This window comes from Cetorhinus maximus, chromosome 13 (assembly GCF_964194155.1).
Source record: "Cetorhinus maximus chromosome 13, sCetMax3.hap1.1, whole genome shotgun sequence".
Taxonomy (NCBI): domain Eukaryota; kingdom Metazoa; phylum Chordata; class Chondrichthyes; order Lamniformes; family Cetorhinidae; genus Cetorhinus; species Cetorhinus maximus.
The window spans coordinates 99470927-99492505 of record NC_135891.1 but is presented as its reverse complement, the minus strand read 5'-3'; the positions used below and the strand labels follow the sequence as shown (position 1 = coordinate 99492505).

Here is a 21579-nt window from a genome sequence, read left to right as displayed (position 1 = left end):
TTCCAAGCAGCAGAGTAAAATGGAGGATCGACTAGACCGACTGGATGATGCCATTCACGTGCTGCGTAGTCATGCTGTTGGATCAGCAACTGCCATGCCTGGTAACCATGGTGACTTGCATGTATTAATAGGACCATCACACAATGGCCCAGTTGGAGGTATAGGCCCAGGATTTACACCCCCAGTGCTGATGTCAGCCAACAGGCATTCTATGGTGAGAGTTGTTGTAATAATGTTAACATTATTTGCCAGGTCTATTCTAGTTGAGACTCTAACCCTTGAAATCCTGATGGTTATAATGATTCAACCAAGTCACTTAATTTTTTTAAAATTGCATAAATTCTTGACGAAAGTATTTGTTCAAACACAGGTTTTTGCATTTAAAATTCTGTTATAAAGAACTGATCATTTTCTTCTGCAAAATTTCACCCGTGTTTCTTAAAGCTTTTCTTTTGATGCTCCCCCACATACAAATAAGATCAGCTTCCAAACAGGTGAATCGGGGTTGGTGCCCCTTTTTAAGACATTCTCCTTTTTTATGACGTTTCTCCCCTGAAGACCCCCTGCGCCATTCCACTGACCTATGTTGCAGTGAAAGTCTTGTTCTTGGATTCCGCCTTCTATTTTTGTCTGCACCAGTGTTCATAGGAAAATGTTCTTGGGTTGCTGCTTGGCTGTCTACATTTAGCAGTTTAATCAAAACTGTGCAAGCTCTTGTAGATCGTTTTTGAAAGCTTTTTCTTTGTTACTTTGGTTTTTTTTTTACTTTCAATGTTGTCATTCAGTTGAGCCACGCCATAATTAGGACCATGGTCAGACTAGAGTTCCACCACCCATAGTAAATCATTGCCTGTATTAGCCTGTGCCAGAAGTCAGATTCAAATTTGCACATTCAGCAAATTAAAATAAAAATCATGTAACTCCCTGCAGTGCACACAGTGTTCCAAACTCTCAAGGAAGACATGCTGTAAATATTTGACCTGAGCTAACCAGCTGAGTATCTGTGTAAATATAGAATCACAGTGGCAACTGTAAGGCATTTTATTTTATCGTGTCCGCATTTGTTTTTAGGATGACTCTTGTGTTGAAATTCTTTTGTGTGTTAAAACCGGATTCTGTCTGTTAAGTGGGACCAGTGTGTGTGGTGGTCCAGTTTGGAAACTGGCTCACTTCAGACTGAACGCACTAATCACTAATATGGGCATAATTCAGTTATACAGATTTGGTACAACTACTGCAACAGTCTCTTGGGTGGACGAGATAAGTACCCCTTCCACTTTTTCTTGATACAAGATATTCTGTTATAGTGGGAGAGATACTTAGCCACCCGGTGAGATTTTGGGTTACGTTCCAGTGTAATTAAACTCCTGAAATTAGAGAGACAAAAACTTGTGTTTATATAACACCTTTCATGACCTTAGCACATCACATAGCACATTATATAGCCAGTTAGATTTGTTTTGAAGTTTTAGACTGTTGTAGAAGAATCGGCAGCCTAGTTGCACACAGCAAGTTCCCATAAACAGCAATGACCAGATTATCTTTTTTTAAACTGGTGTTGGGATAAATATTGGCCAGGGCACTAGGAGAAACTCGCCTGCTGTTCGTCAAATAATGTCATGTGATCTTCTGCCTGAGATGGCAGGCAAGACCTTGGATTAACATATGGTCTGAATGACAGCACCTCTGACAGTACAGTACTCCCTCAGCACTACATAATTTTTATATAGTTGTACAGTCTTTAATTCTGTTAGATTCCACACATCTGTGTACATTTTTTCTTGTGTTTCAAGGTTTTCCTTTTAATGTCCTTTTCTTAACATTCAGATTGTGCAAAACATTATTCCTTAATCTCATTTCTTTTGCAGGTTGGGGCTCATGAAGAAGGCTCAGGAATATCTAGTAATGCTAGTGTTCTGCCTAACCGTGCACTGCCATCACAGTCCACAGCACTGTCAGACCTGAACCGACCACAAGAAACTTACAGTGGTTAGTATGGGCATATTTTAATATAAAACATTGTATTGTGCACTTATTTCTTTAAAACAGATGTAAATATCAAGAAAATTGTAAACTGGCAGACAGCATTGGAGCCCCACTATGATGCATCATGGCAAAGTGAGAGTTAGGTTAATGAGTCATCACCTGGTGTTACTGACCTGAGCTGTGTAGTTAGGGTATGATGCAGAGATAAATTGATTTACTGCATGAAGGCTGAGTGCCTATGGGCAGCGTTCGGCTTCTAGGCTAGTTATAGAGCAGTAATAATGGAGACGTGGGAGCCAGATGTTTCCCTTGACTGGGTGTATTGTGATCTGAAGTGAAGAATTCACATTTTTAAGCATCACTTCCTGTGCTGTTCATGAATGAAAAATCAGTGCATGAATAGGCAGCTCAATACAATTAAAGGATGCATTAACAGAGATTGTTAGCCAAAGATATTGCACTGTGATATCTTCCCAATCAAATTGTTCTGATACTTCAATAGGGAATAATGGCTTACCTGTATTTTGTTCAAGAAATGGGATGGGCTCTTGACCAGCTTCGGATGGTTTATCTCCTGCATGAGAGGCACTTGATATAAATAAAAGTGCTATGTTTTCTCTCTTCCTTCTGTAAGTTTACTTTGAAGGTGTACATGGCTCACACTTCACACTGAAAGCTTTCTCCTCACTTCTGGGATCTGGGGGTAGCCATTGTGTTGAGTTTTGCAGTAGAAACAGGCAGTATGAAAAGCAGCAACAGTGTTGTAAAGAAGGTCGATACTGCCAACATTGGTCACCGATTCCGAAAGGACTTCCTTACCCTTCCAAAAACATGCTCCTCTGAAGTCTTGCTTTGCTTGACTGGGCTCTTTCCCTTCTATATAACCCTGATTAATCAACCAGAATCCTGTTATCCCACCAATTCTGGATCACATGTAGTCATGTAGCCACTTCCTTCTCAACTGGCTGCACTCTTTAAATAGAATTTGACTGTAAATCTACCTCACTCAGGATTCCAAAGTAACTCTCCCTTAAATTGATAGAATCCGATAAATTAAGTTGACTCTTGCATTAAAAAAATGGACTCATAATTTCTATATAGATTGCACATCTAATAAGTACCTACTGTGTTTGTGTAACCACAATACTTTTAATTTGCATGCTCTGTGCAACCTGTAAGATACTACAGCTTCCTTGATCACAACTGAAGTAAAAAGCTTTCTGGCTATGCTGATTATTTTGTTTCCACTGAAATCTCCCATTTGTCAAATGGAAACTTGTAAAATTCCTTTCAAGGTTGAAATGCCATCAATTGATAGGTTGGAAACATTTTAGTTTTGAAGTTACTAAATGGCCATGCTTTTAAAGTTTGCCCAAATCTGAATCATTACCGAATGCTCTTTGTAAATCCATCTGTGACATCTACCTTTTTTCCTGTTGATAAATTAGTATTTATTTAAATACTGTTGTATTTTTGCTTTGCATCCTATTTTAGGAATGACTGGTGGTCTGCAGAGATCAAGTGTTAGTCAGTCTAGTGCTGATATTAAGCGAGAAGAAAAGGAGGAGGATGAAAATCACAATTCCTCAGGTTCAGAAGACAAGTCAGAGGATGAGAGGAAAGATTCCAAAATGTCATCAAGGGCATCAAGAACAAGGTACTTTTTTTTATTATCCTAGAATATTTTTCCAACTTCCTGGTTTGAATTAATTCTCTTTAAAAGCTACACAATCATATTTGGGTGTATCCTGTTTTACAAATGTATAATTGATTAATTTGTACACTATTGCATAGAAATATGGAAGCTGTAAATGGAAGTGTTTTCCTTTAATCATCCCTCTTCACTCCTTGGAGTCCATCATCTCCACGGTAAATGAAAATTTGTGGAACGTTTGGATAAAGTCGGCAAGACATTGACATGGCTTTCATCTGTATCGATTTTGGCCATATGTATTTTCTGACCAATACAACTGGTGATTTGACAGTAACATTGTTTTGCAACAATTGAGACGCTGTCAACAAAGTTTGATGTGGAAATTGTCCCAGAAAATAAAGTGACACTTACACTGCACTTCTGCAAGGTCGAGTATATAAAATGTCATACCACTCCCAGTAGAGCCATTTTTTTAAAAAATCATTGCAGATTCATGAAAGGTGTTAATTTTGCATTCTTACCAGTGAAATGGTAGGTACTTTTTACTCATTGTGTCTGTACTCCCCAGTGACTTGTTGAATATACATGTTGCTTGGAGATCTGTAGATCAGAAAGGTTTCATGGTTTTGGTCACTAGTTAGTGTTGACTTGGCAGATTATATACCCAGTATTCCTCAGTTTGATATCTGAATTCTAAATCCTTGCTGGTATGAGAGTCGCAGATCTTATGACTTTTCATTCTCCCTGTTCCATTATCATTTTTGGAGTGGATCTACATTAGGTTCCTTCAGTTGCACACAGGGGATATTTATGATTCTGTTTAATTCCAAATTTCTGAATTCAGTCATTGCTCGATTACTTAAAAATTATAAAACTCTAGTTGTGTAGCGCAAGAGCTCAATTTGTAAAAATCTGGCAAGCAAATGGAACACTTTAAAACTAGCTGATCTTCAAGCAAGGACTTGGCAAACTGAGCTCTTTCTCTTTGCCTAACTCAGCTGGAGCTTTGCAATTAATGAGCATTGCATACACGGATTGAATGTCAAAATTTTGTGTGGATCCAAACCACTTCCTCGTCACCAGAAGTGCCTATTTCCACCTCTGACATCACCCAGTATAAAGTGTTGCATTAGCTATAAAATGCTTTAAGACATTCTGTGGTTGTCAAAGACGCTATATAAATGCAAGTCTTCCACGTGAAACCCCAATATCACTAGTGAGAATAGCCAAGCAACATGTGGCCATGCCCAGTGATGATTTATAGTATAATTTCCATGGGGTGAAAGATTGTACATGACGGCCTGTCCATTTCATTGAAAATAAACTTGATTTAACAGCTATGTACTACTGCTTCCAGAATGTTAAGTATAAGGGAGCAGTAATATTACTAGGCAAGACCACAATGTTGCCTAACTACTCATTTTAAGTAGGAGATGTTTTGCTTTTCAATATGAATTAAACTAAATGCAATTTTGCCTTTGACTGCCATGTGGCACTGAAATATTTCCACTTTCCTCATTAATTCAACTTTCACACATCAGCAATTTAAACTGCCATCTGTAGGGTATGGGGAAGTATTGCAACATTGTCCTTTTAAGACTTGGACTGTTTTGGAGCCATATTAATGTTTTCTCCCCCATCACGAGAATAAACTCGGTCAAATTAATTAGCATTTGGAAAATATGAGCTAGTAAATGAAAGTCAGCACCGACTTGTTAAAGTCATGTCATTTTTGACTAACGATTGAATTTTTTGATGAAATAATGGAGAGCATAGATGAGGGTACTGGAGTTGATTTTGTGTATATTGACTTTCAAAAGAGAATATGCTAATTTTACTTGATGTTTAATCCAGAGATCTCTCGTCCAAAAAGGGGTTTAAGGTCAGAGGATCAAGCACACATTGGTGTTGTCATGACTTTATTTACTCATGTCAGTATGGGCAGTATTACATTTTGTGCAGTGCCTCTGCAGTTGTCTTACAGCCCAAGGCATCTTAATCAGCAGAGACAGTTGGTTTACAGTTTCGTGATTTGCTTTCAAACTGAAGGCAAAGCTGTGGGTAATGCATTTTTTATAAGGGAGGAGCACGTCCAGTTGATGCTGAAGAATATATAGAACTGGCAGCAGAGTGTGAAAGCAGTTTTGACATGACTTCCAGGGAATGGAAGGGTGGGTGGGTGGGAATTCTCGAGCCCTGTTGTGCCACAGTGACCATCTTAAACTCCAAGCACTGTGGCTAGCTTTGATATTTGAAGAACGGATTTACAATCAAATTGGAATCTGAAGGAATTACGTTGCTGTAATTGAGGTGCATTTTAATGAAAAGGTCTCCTTTTCAACCCCAGTGCTTCAACATCATGTACATATTACATTTGTTCCAATGGAACTTTATTCCTTTAACCTTGCAGATCATAGAATGTCACCACAGATACTTTGAGCAGTGGCAAGGTCTGGTAGCTGAAATTGACTCTTCAAGAGAAAGTCAAATTGGTGCAGCAGCCGTTAACTCAGTTGCAGAGCCATTCAGGCAGAGTGCTCCTCCAAGCTTCGATTTGAAGACTCCTCATGAGGCACATGGCAAATAGTCAAGACGTTCATATTTCCAGTTCTACAACAACTTGCTGCTTTTTTTTTTATTCATTCACAAGATGTGGGCTTCGCTGGCTGGGCTAGCATTTATTGCCCATCCCGAGTTTCCCTTGAGAAGGTGGTGGTGAGCTGCCGCCTTGAACCGCTGCAGTCCATGTGGTAGCACCTTTTAACATGGTAAAATGTCCCAAACTCTTAAGGTCCTCCTAATGCCATGGAAAACACTCATATTCAATTTTAATGTCAAGTGAAAATTCTTTGTCCATTGGTTCCAGCACATCCAATGCCGCATTAGGGTCTGTGTGTCATTTCCTTATTTGCAATAATTAGTCAATGGGTCAATCGGCTAGCTTGCTGGGGTTCCAATAACACTGGAATGCTTCCCAATAAAATGTATGAAATAAAACTGAACATCTAGTGGGATCCCAGCTTCCTGAAAGGTAATCTGAAAAATTAAGTAATCAGCATGCCCAGTAATTTGGGATTTGAAGCTCAGATCTTGCACAGCATTCCTTCAATCCCAATTTGATATGGAGTTTATGGTAAATATCTTATCTGTGGAGCTGTTGCATTTCACTGGTCAGGGTTTGTCAGCCTTATTTGGGGTGGTAGATATACCTTGTCTGTTTGCATTCTGTCAGGGCAGTCATAGAACGATACAGCACAGAACAAGGCCATTCAGCCTCTAATGCCTGTGTTGCTTCTTTGAAAGAGTTGTCCTTTTAGTTCCAGTTTTGGAACATTGTGAAATCTCTAACATGTGGTTATGGAGAATTACAAATTCTTATATCACTATAGAGTTGAAATTGAAATTTAAGATCAATCAGAAATCTCAGATCTCCAAAAAATAAAAATGTGAAAGTTGGCTTTTGAACAAAAACTTTTGGAATAAAATTAACCTCATCCACTTAAACTTCCAATTAAGTATGTTGTTTCTTACCCAATGTACCAAACCCAGGTCATGTGACAAAGAAACATATTTAAGTACAGGTGAAATGTCTTGCAGATATATCAAAATGTTCCACAAATTTATGTTGCCCATGCTTATATGCAGGTGAAGTGCACAATTATTAAGAAAAGTTTAAGATTTAATGGCATGAACCATAATGTATGGAGTTCTTTGTTCAAAAAGTAATTTAATTTACTATAGCTTTTATCAGTGCCTATTAAATGATTTTTTATGTAAGGTAAAAGTGAGCCATAGTTTTTACTGCATTGCTTATCGAGTTGCAGCCTTCAAAATTGTGTGTGAACATTAAAATAGCTTAGTATATTAAAGTGATTAGTAGTCAATGCTTTTGTTGAGTTCAAGTATTTGAAATTAAGCATGTGACTGCCTCAACAACTTGCACTTGTTATTTTGTACTTGAGGAATGTTTTCATTATATTTTGGTCAGTAGTCAAGATGATGATGAACACCTCCCCCCAGAGCAAAAGGCAGAGAGGGAGCGGGAGAGGAGAGTAGCTAATAATGCTCGTGAACGCCTTCGTGTGCGTGACATCAATGAGGCCTTCAAGGAACTTGGACGCATGTGTCAACTCCACCTTAACAGTGACAAGCCACAGACAAAACTGCTTATTCTCCACCAGGCTGTGTCAGTCATTCTCAACTTGGAACAACAAGTCAGAGGTCAGTTGGTCGTAGTGATATCAACTGGCATGGGGCTGTCTGTACTTGTGAAATACAACATGCCTAAAGGCTTATCTTTCCCATTTATCCTGAAGATGCCGATTCTGTTTTACACAACTCTAGCACTTGCATGCATTGCATGCCATTTATCCTAGCATTTTATTTCACAACAAATTAAATATAAAATTATGATTCAGTTTCACGTTTGTGCTTTCCTTAACTACTTAAATGGTGAAGGATGGCATGAGCTTTAGGCGTCTGCTTTTAATACAGTTTATGAAACTGTACATGCAGGCATGCCTGGCCCAGAAGTTTTACCCAGCATAATTTTGGGGGAAAAAATAACTATATAAAAATTTGCCCCAGACTGATGGCAGTTCAAAACTCATTTGCCAAAAATTCACACCTGCTGAGTACACCTCTTGGTGTAGCATACAGACATGAAGGCTGCAAGTTTCATTCCCAATTAACAGATCCTAACTGAGGCAGCAGCAAGGGCACCACAGTTCACCTCGGTGCCCTTGGACTAGTGAAGGGAGAGGTCCTACACCTGATTGCTGCTTTACACGCACGCACGCACACCTGGAAATTCTGAGAGCAAAGGGTTCTGATGAAACATAGTCAAATAGCCTTCCACAATAAGATAGGCATTTGGGCAAATTACCAAAGGCCTACTGACACATAAGAGTCACCACCTTCAAATGAGGAGGGGAAAGAAAAAAGGACATTGGAGAAGAAGAGAAGGTGTCCTTCGTGCATTTGCTAAATCCGTAACCCTATGTTGGACATTACTTCCAACTGCGCAGTGTGAACATTTCCTTCTGCAAAATAGAGCATTACTGCAAGTTGTGAACAATCTGGGCACAACTTTTTGTTTTCTCTTCTCTGCCCCTACTTTAAAAAAAATCTGACTGAATTTACCTTCTATATCACAATTGGCCACATTCATATGTGGCTGTACATATGTTGAGCCTAATTTTGAAGAGCAGTAATTGTTAATTACTCCTCTAGCTAAATTAACACACCTTTCATCAGTTCTCAAACATTTATAAAACCTGTGAAATTCCAAGATTAAAATCAGGAAAGGAATGACTGCGTGATAATTGTAGTCCATATAATTGAATTGCATTCAGCCTCAGTGCTTTGAAGGTTGCCTGAAGGGTAACCTGGAATCCTGGGTACTCCTATGTATTTTAGTATTTCTGTTGCACCTTTTTAGAGGTGTTCTGAATCTGGAGAATATTTTCTATCCACCTAGCCCTGCACCTTGCTTCTGTGTTCTTCTTATCCCCTCTCCAGCTCTCCAAATTAAGTGCATGCCATGTGTGGACATCCTGGCATACTTGTGCAGTTTAACATTTCCTTTGCAGTTCGCTATACAAACTTGGATTCGGGAGTGTTTCCATACAGCCAGCTTTTGCTCTTAGTCATGTTCTTTTGTCTAATTTCTGTAACACGTTTTCTGCTTTCTTGTTCTTGGCTTGGATGGTCCCAAGCTGTGGCTACTCACTGGTTCCATTCTGACCTCGTACTTGCTGCTTGGCAGTGTTCAAAGCAGGAAATTGATACAAGATGTAAGAATTATTCAATCTGACATGTCTGGCAACTCTGATTTTATTACTGATAACTACAATAGTTCCAAGTTCTGATTTACCTGGGGTTCTGGTTCTCTAAATTGTTAGGTTTGTACAACTAACCAATTTATTAGAGTTTTGACCTAACCAGCCCCTGTCTAAATTACAAAACCGTGCCTCAAGTTTCCTCTAATACCCCAAGCATTAAAGGTGAGATATAATTCCTAGTTGGCCTCACTTTGCACACAAGGTAAATACCAGACAGCCATTACAAAATTATAATGGATAATACAAAAATGATCAAGGGAAGATAGTGGGGATCATGAATACCAAGAGAGTAAAGAGCTATGTTGAAAGAAAAATCCAGCAATACAAAGTAGTTGAGTTTGAAAGACAAAAAAGGATCAAAAGGAATGAATTGGCTAGTACCACCGCAAGGTGTCAATACAGATTAAGGAAATGGTTCTTGGATTTATAAAGTTAGGTCGAGCTGTTGGAAATTTTGGACTTTCCGCGATGCTGGTTTGTTTTAGCTATTGCAATGGAAGAACTAATTTTGGCAACTAAAAATCAAATTTGAAGGGCCTGTAATAAAAACAGAAAAGCCAAATTTGACAATAATTCGACACATGAGAAATTGGACATAATTATTAAGAGCAGTTTTTAAAAATGAAGATGCATCTGTAAGTAAATTGCCTTTAATATGGGGAGAATTTAAGTCTGAGTGCTACTTAATTTTGTGCATTTATTTTCAGTTTACAAAAAGTGCACTCATTCTGGATTGATTCCAACCCTTGCAAGAGAATCTGAACGATTATGGAAATAAATTAAGCAATATACAACAGCTGCTCTTGTAAATTTATAAAGATATGTAGTTAGGTCTGAGACATAACCTGGCAACTCCTTAAGGTTATATAATCTCCTGTACCTATCTCATCTAGCAGTTTGCTCTGGGTGTGACAGTTTATTGCTTCAAATATTAAAAGGCAGTGTATCCTTTTGTTGGCTTCCTTAATTATATCTATTGACCACATTTGTATGCATTACTTTGGCATCTCACTCCATCAAAGTTAACAAGTTCAGAAATGCACGTCAATTTTTTTTAAACACATTTGACTACCATATGAAGCTTTAAACCTGAAGCTACATAAAGGTGCATTTTATTGGATAGGTTTGATAGCATTCATATTATTATGTGCCTGCAAAAGGATTACAACGGCTTTAAAATTGCCATCCCGAACTAACACCTGTTGGCACTGTGAACTCTGCAGTACTGATGAAGGCTTTACAGGTGAAGAAAAAGAGGTGAAGGACCGTGAAAGGCGAATGGCAAATAATTTGAGGGAGCGAATTCGCGTCAGAGACATTAATGAGGCTTTCAAAGAGTTGGGCCGCATGTGTCAGATGCACTTAAAAACTGATAAAGCTCAAACCAAACTGATCATCCTGCAGCAGGCCGTCCAGGTCATTCTCTGCCTTGAACAGCAAGTACGAGGTAGTGTACAGTAACTAATTTTGTATGGAGAGCAAACTTTTCCTGCCGTTTCGAATGTGTTGTACTGATTGATTACCACCAAGAACCTTCCTTTCTAGTAATTGGAACTAGTAACCTAAACATTAGAAATATATCTGTGAATTAAGTTTAATCAAGTTTGATTTTTTCTTTGTAGTACACTTTTTTAAAACCCTTTTCTCACTTCATTCTAATTTCACGAACTTTAGTAAGTCTGGAATTGTAGAGTTTGTACAGGTGCACATGCACTTTTTAAATTCAACACTTGGTTATGAATTGAGGCTAGTTATTTGCTAAAATCTGTTACAGTAAATCTCACTTTTGAACATTTAACTGTCATGCAGACCAAATGCTTGAGAGTAACCAATTAGACTTTCTTTTCAATTTGGAAACTTAAGGTGTAGAGCCAAGGGCTAGAATGCAAGACACCACCAAAATTTTGGGTGGGTGGTGGGGAGGGGCGGGGGGGGAGAGTAGGAGTAGGGGAGAAAGCAAGGTAAATACAGGAAGTAGTGATGGATAATACCAAGCTTGGATTTTTTGAAATCGAAAGGCTAACAAAGGTGAAGGGATCAGCTATCGCCAGCAAAGAAAGCAGTTTTAACTTCACCAGTCGGTCTCAATCCGATTAGCACGGTGTGGGTGCAGAACTTAAGACCACGTGCAGCACAAAAATTGTTTGCTTTTGTGTGCAGAAAATCTTAATGCTGTCCTCCTTCCTGTACCCAGCCAATAAATCAAATGCACTGTGTTAACTAACATGCTTTCTCTGCCCAACTTAAAATTATCTGCATTTGAAGTGGGGGAAGGGTAGGTGCTTGGTTTGTAGTTTGAGAAGGAACCAGGACCTAGCCAGGAGCAATTACCCTCTACTTCTTCCCAGAGTGATGATTTATGCTGGCACTTCTGAAAACAATCTTCGAATATTTCAACCGAGTGGCCATTGCCTATGTGAACCTGAACTTGGCCAGATTCAGTTTTGCCTTCATCTGATCTCCACGCACACACTAAGTTAAGTTGGAAGAAACACTTCTAAAATTATGACTTTACAATGGGAGCATTCTAGAATGGAGGACCAGTACCAAAATTACATTCACAATTCAGCAGGCGTTGGTGGCATAATGGTAATGTCACTAGGCTAGTAATCCAGAGGCTCAGGCCAATGCTCTGGGGACATGGGTTCAAATCCCACCAAGACAGCTCATGGAATTTAAATACAATTAATAAATCTGGAATATAAGCTAGCCTTGGTAATAGTGACCACAAAACTATCATCGATTGTCGTCAAGACTCTGGTTCACTCATGTCCTTTATAGGGAAGGAAATCTGCTGCCCTTACCCGGTCTGGCCTACATGTGACTCCAGAATCACATCAATGTAGTTGACTCTTAACTGTCCTCTGGAATTTTCTGTTCTGGGGCAATTAGGGATGGGCAACAAATGCTGGCTTTGAAAACACAATATACTGAAGACCACTGTGAAAAGCATCATATGCACTGCACATAATGGAGTAATCTCTAAGGTTATTTATTTTCTAGGATTGTTACACTTCTTCATTTTTCATTTACTCACCATATTCAGAAATAGCAGCTTATGAAATGTTTCAACACTGCACTGCACTCCTGCACCATTGAAATACCAGGGCAGTGTGTTGTACTGCTCCTACCAAGACAGAAGACAGAATTGCTTCATTCAGCTCATCAAATATTGTTATGAAAGTGTATCTATGTAAAAAAAATTAAGTATTCCTTCCTGATAGTGCAATAGGTAGATGAACTTTGTGGTATGGTATTAAACCATACAAGTAGAAAAGAATTTGAGTTATATCCCTGGCCTGAGATGGGTTTACTTCATTTTTATTCATTCACAGGATGTGGGCATCACTAGCAATTGCCCATCCCTATTGCCTTTGCGAAGATGGTAGTGAGCTGCCTTCTTGAATTGTGTGGAAGACCCACAGTGCTGTTGGGCAGGAACTTCCAGGATTTTGATCCAGCAGCAATATATTTTGAAGTAGGCCTGGTGAGCGCTTTGGAGGGGAACCCTGAGATGGTTGTGTCCCCATATGCCTGTTGCCTGACCCTCTACGTGATAGAGGTTGCAGGTTTGGAAGGTGCTGCCAAAGAAGCTTTGGCAAGATGTTGCAATGCATATTGTAGATAGTACACACTGCAGACATGGTGTGCCAATGATGGGCTGCCGATCAAGTTGGTGCTTTGTCAGGGATGGTATCAAACTTTTTCACTGTTGTTGGAGCTGTACTCATCCAGGCAAGTGAAGAGTAGCATGGATAGAGGATTGTCTAACTAATAGAAGACAGAGTTGGGATAAGGGGGGCATTTTCAGGATGGCAACCTGTAACTAGTGGAGTACTACACAGGGATCAGTGCTGGGGCCACAGTTATTTACAATATATTAATGACTTGGATGAGGGAAGTGAATATACTATCGCCAGATTCTTGGATGATACAAAAATAGGTGGGAAGGCAAGAGGTGAGGATGACACAAGGAGTCTACAGAGGGATATAGACAGGTTAAGTGAGTGGGCAAAAAAGTGGCAGATGGAATATGATGTAGGAAAATATGAGGTTATGCACTTCGGCAGGAGGAATAGAGAAGCTGAATATTATTTAAATGGAGAAAGGCTGCAACACAGAGGGATTTGGGAGTCCTAGTGTATGAATCCCAAAAAGCTAGCATACAAGTTCAACAGGTAATAGGGAAGGTAAATGGAATGTTGGCCTTTATTTCAAAGGGAATGGAGTATAAAAATAGGGAAGTCTTGTTAAAACTATACAAGGCACTAGTTAGACCACACCTAGAATACTGTGAACAGTTTTGGTCCCCTTATCTAAGGAAAGATATACTGGCATTGAAGGTAGTCCAGAGAAGGTTCACTAGATTGATTCTGGTTATGGAGGGATTTTCTTATGAGGAGAGGTTGAATAGGTTGGACCTGTACTCATTGGAGTTTAGAAGGATGAGAGCTGACCTTATTGAAACATATAAGATTCTTAGAGGGCTTGATAGGATAGATGCTGAGAGTTGTTTTCCCCTTGTGGGTGAGTCTAGGTCCAGACGGCATAATCTCAGAGTAAGGGGGCGTCCATTTAAAACACAGATGAGGAGGAATTTCTTCTGAGGGTAGGTTAGTCTGTGGAGTTCTTTACCGCAGAGGGCTATAGAAACTGAGTCATTAAGTATATTCAAGGCAGACAGATTTTTAATCAGTATGGGAATCAAGGGTTATGGGGAGAAGGCAGGAAAGTGGAGTTGAGGATTATCAGATCAGCCATGATCTCATTGAATGGTGGAGCAGACTCAATGGGCCGAATGGCCTACTTCTGCTCCTACCTCTTATGATCTTATTATTTCATCTCACACTCTTGATTTGTGCCTTCTAGATGCTGAATAGGCTTTGTGGAGTCGTGGGGGGAGTCTCCACAGATTACCCAACGTCTCCACAGATTACCCAACATCAGACCTCCTCTTGTAGCCACAGTATTTATGTGGTTAGCTCAATTAAATTTCTGGTCAATGGTGACCCCAGGATGATGATGGTGGGTAATTGGTAAGGCTGTTTTAGGAAAGGTTGATAGACTTTCTAGAAGTGGCCATTGTCTAGGACTTGAAGCATGAATGTTACTTGCCCTGTATCAGCACAACCCTGAACATTGTCCAGATCATGTTGAATGCAGGCATGGACTGCTTCATTACCTGAGGAGGTGCAAATGGAACTGAACACTGCAATCACCAGCAAACATTCTCACTTCTGACCTTATGATGGAGGAAAGCCTATTGATGAAGCAGCTGAAGGTGGTTGAATCTATGACACTGCCCTGAGGAATTTCTGCAGTGATGTCCTAGGCTGATTGGCTTCCAATGGCCACAACCATCTTCCTTTGTGCTAGGTATGACAGCAGCCAGAGGAGAGTTTTCCACCTGATTCTCATTGATTTCAATTTTACTCGGGTCCCTTGATGCCACACCAGATGAAATGCTGCCTTGATGTCAAGGGCAGTTACTGTAACTTCACCTCTGGAACTCTACTCTTTTTTTGTATATGTTTGGACCAACATTGTAATGAGCTCTGAAGCTGAGTAAGTCCAGCAGAACACTGAGCATCGTTGAGCAGTCTATTAAGTGTTGCTTGATAGCATTACTACTTTCACCTTCCTTCACTTGTACTGGGATGGTTATTGGTCAGATTATATTCGTCCTACCTTTTGTGGGCAGAACATAGTGAACAGTTTTCCACTTTGTCAAGTAGATACCATTAATTGTAACTGTACTGCAATAGCCTGGCCAGCAGCTCAGCTCGTTCTGGAGCCACAAGCCTTCAACACTACAGATTGGATATGTTTTTGAGGCTCTGCTGTAGCTAATGCGTTCAAGCCATGTTTAGATAGCATATGGAGTGAAGAAAATTAGTTGAAGACTCTCTTATGTGATGGTGGGGACCTTGGGAAAAGGCTGAGATGGATCATCCATTTGGCTTTTTTTTGGCTGAAGATGGTTGCAATTCTTCAATCTTGTCTTTTGCATTGATGTGCTGGACTTCCCCCTCATTGAGAATGGGTAGGTCCATGGAGCCTCTTCCTCTTGTTATTTGCTTAATTGTCCATGATTCACAACTGGATGTGGCAGGACCGCAGAGCTTTGATCTTACCCTTTGGTTGTGGGATCACTTAGCTGTTCAGAGCTGTGTATTTGGTTTTCCATTTCCTAACTCTGAAGTCCCTGCTTCTGATAACTATCTGGAGACTTTTGCAGCAAAATATGTACATCGGCATCAGTTGTAGGATTCAACCTGCCTGTCATGCATTATCTCCTACTGTTGAACAGCTTGCCAAAGTCATTTTCTGGATTCCTACTTAAAATGAAAATTTATGATTTGCATACAGTGGCCTGCCTGTGCCATTGAAACTATACTTGGAAGGAAAGGTTCAGTTCCTTTTCCATTAAAGCATTTAGAAGGCTTTGAGTGAATCGATTGGATATGTGAGGGTGTTAATGAAGAGTAGTGTTTAATCTGAGGTGTAGCATTGAAATAGATTTTATATAAACTGCTGGAAAAACATTTTCAATCTGACAAATGGATTGTGAAGATAGTTTCAGGAAATACCAAATGATTTGTGTTGTGATTTTTGGGTTACTCTTTTACAAATGGCCAAGATATTGTAGTAGTAATGATGGCAATACTATCCGTGTTTGTCGTCATAACTCCTTTGAAGTTGACGGCAACATCTGAAATCTGTGCTTACACAGTTCAATGCTGTCAGTGATTCTCCACTTCTCTGTAGGGTGTTCTGCTGACATCACTATAGACTGCAATCAGTTAGAGGTCAGTAGATTAATAGAACCTCCCCTTTTACTCTGTAATATTACTGTTTTAAAAGCCCCCTTTAAAAAGTTACCCCCTTGCTAATGAAGTGTAACTGCATTTTTAATAGCATCGCTAAGTCATAACTACTGCTGAAGAATCTCTTTGGCTTTGAAAAACTAATTTTCTATTTATGTAATGCCAGATTTTTCCATTGTGATAAAAATTCCAAGTTTTTATTATTTTTAAAGTTTGATATTTCAGCTAATGTAAAGGCCCCAATCATTTATTTATGTGAAATCTGTAAAAACCGAGGGATAGTGGGTTCATTTTACTTCCTGGTTGTCTATTTGTGAGAATACTTCAATGCTGCTTACCATGATTGATGACATCACTGTTGCTGGGTACCTGGAGGATTCCCTTTTGCTTGGCACTAGTTTCAAACTAACATTAAAAGAAAAGAAATCAATGCCACAGAGACGGCTGGAACTTTGAGCGGCTTTTCTTCAAGGTCAGCAGCAAGCACTGTTGCTTTGCTACTGACTACAATATCTGGGCTGAAATTTTTGTACTGAATAAAAGAACAATTATCTGCTTTATATGCTTTAAAAACATTTTTTAAATGTTCTGCACTTTTTTGTATCACCAATCACTAATCTGACATGTTTTTCCTTACAAATTGTATGCTTGATGCAGAATAAAACAGTTTTATTGCTTCCTGTTACAAATTATATGAAGCAGAATAATGCATTGAAAAGATTTCAATTATGGTGTACAGTTCTTAATAAGATTTGGGTTTTATTTGAATGTTTATACATTTTTAATTTTGTGAAAGGAGATGGTTGTAATGAAGAATATATCGAAAGATTACTATCTTGATGTTTCTAACGATTTTATTATGGTTTGTATTTTTTTAAATTATAAACCTTTCTGTATTGTTTTGTCTCTAGAACGTAATTTGAATCCTAAAGCTGCTTGCCTTAAGCGAAGGGAAGAGGAGAAGGTATCTGCAGTAGTAGGAGAGCAGCCACTGCCCCTTTCAGCTGCACATCCTGGTTTGGGAGATAATCACAATGCAGTGAGCCACATGTAGGAGGTAAAGATGCCAATCAGTAGAAGCTAGACTATGAGGGAAACTAATTTTAATACATTTGAATAAAGTTATAAGTAATCTAAATAGGTACAACTCAGTTAAAATATCTGATTATATGTATTTATTTATCTTTAAGCTCTCCTCTAAATAAACGTTTCTGCTGAAGGGCTCCCTGATAGGGCAGTAACTATTGCACTGTTGATATAGAGTGGATCTCAGGTGGTCAGACTCTGCTGTTTGCCTTGGTGTCTTCTGGGGTTAGCAGGAAAAAATTTGGCTAGGCTCTTTGATCCTGATGACCGATCTAGTGGCCTCTGCTATAAAGTGCGTTGATAATAGGATTGGGCAACACCACCTTTTGGCGGCACACCCTGCTGATACTTACTTACCGGCTCGGCTCATACACAAAAAATCACCCTTGGATTAAGTGCCAGGGATCTGTTGGTACCTTTTGAGCAATATTCCAGTATGAGTCACTGCCTTTAAAGGAAGAAGAAAGACAGGTAGCATGTTCTTATAAAATGAGTTTTATATCTTAAATTAATGTATTTTCTCTCCTTTTGAATATAACATTGGGTGATACTTTTTTTTAACCCTGATAAAGTAGTACTGTCAATGTTAAAAATACTGTCTAATTTGAATTTGTCCAGTCCCAGTCTATAACAAAATAAGCAGATTTAAGTAACTAGGAATAATTCCATTTTGGATTTTTTTTTAACCTCATTTATCCCTTGAAACCATTTATACTGTCACTTCAATGGCCTTCCCCAATAACTTATTCCATAACTATTATTTGTGTGTTGTTTTAATTATTTTGTTTGTTCACTCCAGTATTTTAAACCTTCATCACAATGGACCATTTCCCTTGATCAGTTTTGCCCATTTAGTTCATAATGTTGAAAGCTTCAATTGGATCGCTTTAAAAGTGTCTTTCCAAACAAAAAACACGACTTCCCTTTAATTCCTATTTGTGTAGAATAGATAATTGCACCATATATTTTCACTAATTTGCTGTGAATTCATCGTAAATGAGCATTTTGTGGAGAATTGGTTTTATTGAGCAAGAGATGTCTTTATGCATAGATTTTTATATAGTGCTAAATGAGTGTGTAGATAATTGTGAATACTGTGCATAAAGTAAAATATTCTAACAATTAATATTTTCCCCCCCACAGCTCCATCTGCCTGGTTTAACTGAAGGTGGTGAGCAAGAGGGACACGTCATGTCATCTTTCTCTTTAAGGAAGAAACCTTGTTCTGCCAAAAAGATGATAAACTGACAAATCCTTTCTGGATCAGAATTGCAGATGTGAACATATGCATTTGCTGTATCTATCTAAGAAAAAAAGGGGGAAAGTCGTCATATATCATTGAAGTACTGGATCTCTGTGCTGCAAAAAAGGTTTTTTCTACAGCCCAAAGAAAAAATCTTCCCCACAGTGGAAAAAAGGAGTTAGTGCCTAAGCTTATTTTAAATCCCAGTATGTTTTAATGAAACTTGCAAGGATGTGAGGTTGTTTTGGAACAAAATTTCAAAAGTCCTTTTTTGCTTGTTTTGTAAGCAATTGGTCTTATGTTTTAAAAAGAGAACTTTTGGTGTCCTTGGTTTGCAGCATTCCCAGCAAAAATATTTGTCTTACTCAATTGACACACGACCGACCACTCCATGTCTCCCTGGTAGTTGGCTGGGAAGGATTGTTAGCCAACGGACAAAATATTCTACAGACCTTCTCTTGCCCTGCCTTTACGATCAGGTATATCTGGAGGGCCAACATAATGAGTGCATTACAAAAGCTAGTTCATTCATTTGTAGGGAGTTATTTTATGTAAAATGAGCAAAACTATATTTTTGCATTATTAGACTTTACATTGTAGTTTTTTAAGGTAGCTGGGCATAGTGTGTACTTAGAAATTGAAAAGTCTGTGAAGGCTTTCATATTGCAACAGATAATGTTGCAGATTCTAGGTATTGTATGACCATAGTTTGTCATGGACTTATTCAAGAGTGGGAAAAAATTCCACCTTTTGTAGGATTCCTGCACAATGAACTGTTTAAATGTTTAAAATTCATATGAATTGGTTGTGGAATCTAATAAGGATGTGAGCAACTTGCGTTATCAGTGGCTTGCATTATGCCAAGCTGAATTCATTTCTGCAGCAGCCTGTGTACTGTGGAAACGAACCCATTACAAATAAAACACGGAATCAGTCTTCCACTGAGAACATATTCACAGACTTTCACCAGCCAAGCAGAAGACACAGTACTTTTGACATAACTTTTTTTTATTTTTTAAAAAAAAAAGATGTGAACAAGTGGAAAACGGGCACCGAAACCGTGGGACTGAATGAACAAAGTTTTTGACATTTTAGGGTAAAATGCCTGACATTTCTAGAACTGCATTAAATATTGTGCAGTGACATTTCTCAGCTCATTTTGAGTATTGCAGATGTATGTAATAGTTAAAAAAAAAATTACGTGGCCTTTTCATTCTTGTACTTGTGATGCAATGTGAACAGAATGAAAAATGACCAGTGCCTAACATTTCATTAAAAGCCTCTTTTTTGTCTAGTGCTTTTTTTGCTAAGAAAAGACTTGCAGTATACCCTTACAAAGTGAAATTTAAGGAAAAAAGTTGGCTTATTTTCACAACAGCGATCCTTTTATACCATAAATCTTGAAAATGTCTTGGATTCTGAATGTTACTTTTTGTAGATTTTTACTCAATGTCTGATTCCAGAAGTTTATTTTACTACATTTAGGTAAGGCTTCTTCTAGCACCCATACAGTACTTAAATGTTGCACAATTAGATTTCTGATTGTGTTGCTGAGTGCCTCAAGTTCCTTGTGTTTTTTTTTGTATTTGTACAAGCATCAAAACAGCTGGCTGGAGTATTCAGAAAAGTAGTTTGAATCATTTCCTTTTGTCTTAGTAGCTGATGAGAACTGTCATGTATATAACAGTAATGTAGCAATAAATGTGCCATTTTTATAACAGGAATGCCCCTCCTTTTTAATGTCAGTTTAATCTTGTATACCCAATGTCATTGTAATAAAGGGTTTACCTTAAATTTAAAGAAGCTTCATTTAACTTTTTCACTGTGTAAATTAGCAAATATATATTGGAAAAGTGTTATTTACATCTGTACCCTTTACTTTCACTTTTTATCTTTTAGAGAATAAGAGCAAAAAGTACCCCATTCAAAAATGTTTTTCTGGCCTAATCTCAATGATTGCATTAACTGGCAACATGCTTTCAGAAGTTTGTAATTACACCCATTTGCTCATTTGCAACTTTTTGTACATATTGACTGTGTCAGTTATGACTTGTTAATTGAAGTAAAATGTTGATTATTTGTAAAATAGTTGAAATTTGAAACTTTGCTACAGGTCAGTGGCTGTGAAATGTTTTTTCGAGCAGGTCCAGCAAAACAATTCTCTACTGGTTATGGATATTGGTACTGGAATGTCCACTTGCATTATCACTCATTTTTTCTTTCTTCCTTTGTTGCTCTCTCTCTCGCGCGCACTCGCACTGTCTCATTAAAATAGAAGCCTTGGCTTAATGGTGGCACATGTGCCTCTGAGTTAGTGTTGTGGGTTCAAGTTCCACTCCAGAGACTTCAGCATGTAAGCTTGGTTGACACCAGTGCAATACTTGAGGGTGTTGCACTGTTTCAGGTGTCTTTCTTCAGATGAGATATTAAATGAGGCCCCCATCTAATCTTTCAGATAAACATAATTTATCCGCTCTCTAGCCTTTTGTTTTTCTCCACTTTTTGTTTCTAACCTTGTTACTTGTGTTTGCCTCTGGAGTGCTCCTTATCCCACTTAGCTATGGTAGCACTCAGCTTTAAGAAAAAGTGCTGTATATTTTTATATTAAAAAAAAAACTGCATCTTCTGCTGGGCTTAAGATATATGCTACAGCCATTCAGGAAGAACAAAAATTGTTTCATTCATTATTGATTCAGGTCCACCTAACCCGTCACCTCATGCACCTTCATATTCCATATCTCAGAACTGTTGCTGCAGGCTTCTCTGCATTGCATATCGTCCTGGTTAGTTCCCATACTTCAGAATACAAATATTTGATAAAATAAAGGTTTATAACCCATGGGTTTTGATGTTGTGGAGGCTAATTTCAATGTTCTTCCAGTATATTTGCACCTGTACTATTTCTGCTGAGAATTTGTGGTTATATTGTTATAGAAAAGG

General features: G+C 38.5%; 1 protein-coding gene across 8 annotated transcripts in view; it reads left to right on the top strand.

The window, feature by feature from the left end:
* Positions 1-20442, top strand: part of LOC144688879 (transcription factor 4-like) — a 124752-nt gene extending 104310 nt beyond the window's left edge. For 4 of the 8 annotated variants that reach the window (XM_078555881.1, XM_078555886.1, XM_078555882.1 and 1 more), the window contains 6 exons: positions 8-214; positions 1869-1989; positions 3481-3643; positions 7629-7861; positions 17222-17367; positions 18540-20442. In XM_078555881.1, coding sequence (XP_078412007.1) covers positions 8-214; positions 1869-1989; positions 3481-3643; positions 7629-7861; positions 17222-17364 — 867 coding nt within the window. In that variant the 3' untranslated portion in view covers positions 17365-17367; positions 18540-20442. Of the gene's footprint in view, positions 1-7; positions 215-1868; positions 1990-3480; positions 3644-7628; positions 7862-10706; positions 10931-17221; positions 17368-18539 lie in introns of all 8 variants that reach the window. The other 4 variants (XM_078555884.1, XM_078555885.1, XM_078555883.1 and 1 more) reach the window with 4 other exon arrangements.
* The last annotated feature ends 1137 nt before the right edge of the window (positions 20443-21579 follow it).